At 33.9% G+C, this 1901-nt stretch overlaps 1 protein-coding gene across 1 annotated transcript; it reads left to right on the top strand.

Annotated features, from left to right (window-relative positions):
* The first annotated feature begins 1234 nt into the window (after window positions 1–1234).
* LOC112683483 (EPM2A-interacting protein 1-like) lies at window positions 1235–1630 on the top strand. Its single transcript, XM_025554537.1, has one exon. The coding sequence runs from the start codon at window positions 1235–1237 to the stop codon at window positions 1628–1630; it is 396 nt and encodes a 131-aa protein (XP_025410322.1).
* Window positions 1631–1901: the final 271 nt, after the last annotated feature.

Below are 1901 nucleotides of genomic sequence, written 5' to 3'. Positions count from 1 at the left end.
GAAGCATGCTGTCGTTTAATTATTGTTGTTAATGGTCCCCACGATACACGACTCCCTCAAACGAGATTGTAGGTAATATTTTCTTTAGATATCATGATGTTTTGTTATACTTGTATATAAATTATATTTTATTTTAAATGACCAAGTTTTACGCCATATGGATTTTTTAGTGCCCAACTTAAAATCAATGAAATAAATTACTTCGATCCTACATTTACGAAATTATTTAATTTTATATTTATTATTATGATTATCAATATTGTTCTGCATTTCCTTTACTAAGTTATTTTAATGAAAAATCTGGCGCACTCCGTTCAGTGCTTTGACCATGGGTTGGCCGCCCTTGTCTCTCTAAATTGAAACGAGTTCACAAGTTGCTCAAAGATTCAAATAAATAAAAAAAAATTTAATTAAAAAGACCAAATATTTACAAATATTTCAATAAAATATATGTTGAAACAAAACTGCATTTCTCTCGTTTAAAGCAATTAATAACAAAAAATGTATTTATCTGCACTACTACTTATTATAAAAATAAATAACAGATTGAAAATAAAATGTTCACCATTTAATCATTGCAATTGAGTATCGATAATTTTCGCTGCCCTACTAGTCTGTTTTTAGCAACGTAACGTTAATCGGTACAAATAATGAGCTACAATTAGCGCGTAGTTCTCGACCACTGTGCATCATTAAAACCCTGGCCCCACGATTTATGTATTTGACGAATAATCGCTATTCGTATAGTCGCGGTGACTACACGCGGTGTTCACACAAACGGAGTACACGAAAGAATATTCGTATTCGGTACTCATCATTCGCTTAATCTAATCTAAACTTCCCGTGGACTATTTGTCGTTTAGTGAAGTTATCAAACATCGAAACAATGTTGTCTCATCGCATATTGCGCAATAAACCTAAGTGCGAATATTGTCGTGTGACAATAATAATGACATGACCGCGGCGAACTACAAATAAATAAATACATTCACGACTATAAGAATGAGCTTATTGTGCTATTTGTGTAGATCAGTGATGGGCAAAGTACGGCCCACGGGCCAACTCCGGTCCGCGAAAGAATTTAATCCGGCCCGCCGAAGGTCCACCGACATGGATAGTAATGGCCCACAAATTAGGGTCGCAGAGGTTTTCCAGCATTTCTTATAATTTATATATTTTATTTTTTTACATTATCATTTTAATTTAGGAAAAAACTTCCCGAAATATTCTGAAAATGATCGAAGAAAATAGTTTTAAATATATAAATGTATCTGCAGAAATGCAGTTGGAAATTATTGAAATGCAGTGCAGTACCCATTTAAAGCAATTGTTCTTAAATTCCACAAAACTAGATTTTTATAGAGCACTGCAGAAAGCCGAATTTCCAAAAATAATTGCCCAGAAAATTATGGCGATGTTTGCGTCGTCTTATGTGTGCGAACAAACTTTTTCGACCATGAAATTGCGGAAAAACTCAATCAGAAACCGATTGAGTAATGAACACCTTTTCACACTGCTGAAAGTTGCTTCATCACAGCTGGAACCTGCTTTCGAAAATATTATGGAAAATCAAAAACAATTCCATATGTCTCACACGCCTACCATGGTTGAGCTGCCGAATAAAAGTTAAATTAATTATTATTTAAGGTAAAAGGTAATTTGTAACATTTGTCTGTAATGCTGTAATGTTTTTAGAATATTATGATTCAAAGCTTTAACACAAAATGCATTTTTTTTATAATTCTGGCCCTCCTCTAGAATTTCTTAAGCCTTGTGCCCCCCCCCCCCCCCATTAAAAAAGTTTGCCCACCACTGGTGTAGATCAACGTTTCTCAAATTTTTTTTTATGTCGTGACCCCAAAATAGATAAAAATAAAATCAATCACCTCCCCCCCCTTATA

This window comes from Sipha flava, unplaced genomic scaffold, assembly GCF_003268045.1.
Source record: "Sipha flava isolate LNK unplaced genomic scaffold, YSA_version1 227_pilon_pilon, whole genome shotgun sequence".
NCBI lineage: Eukaryota > Metazoa > Arthropoda > Insecta > Hemiptera > Aphididae > Sipha > Sipha flava.
This window is presented reverse-complemented; position numbering and strand designations above follow the sequence as displayed.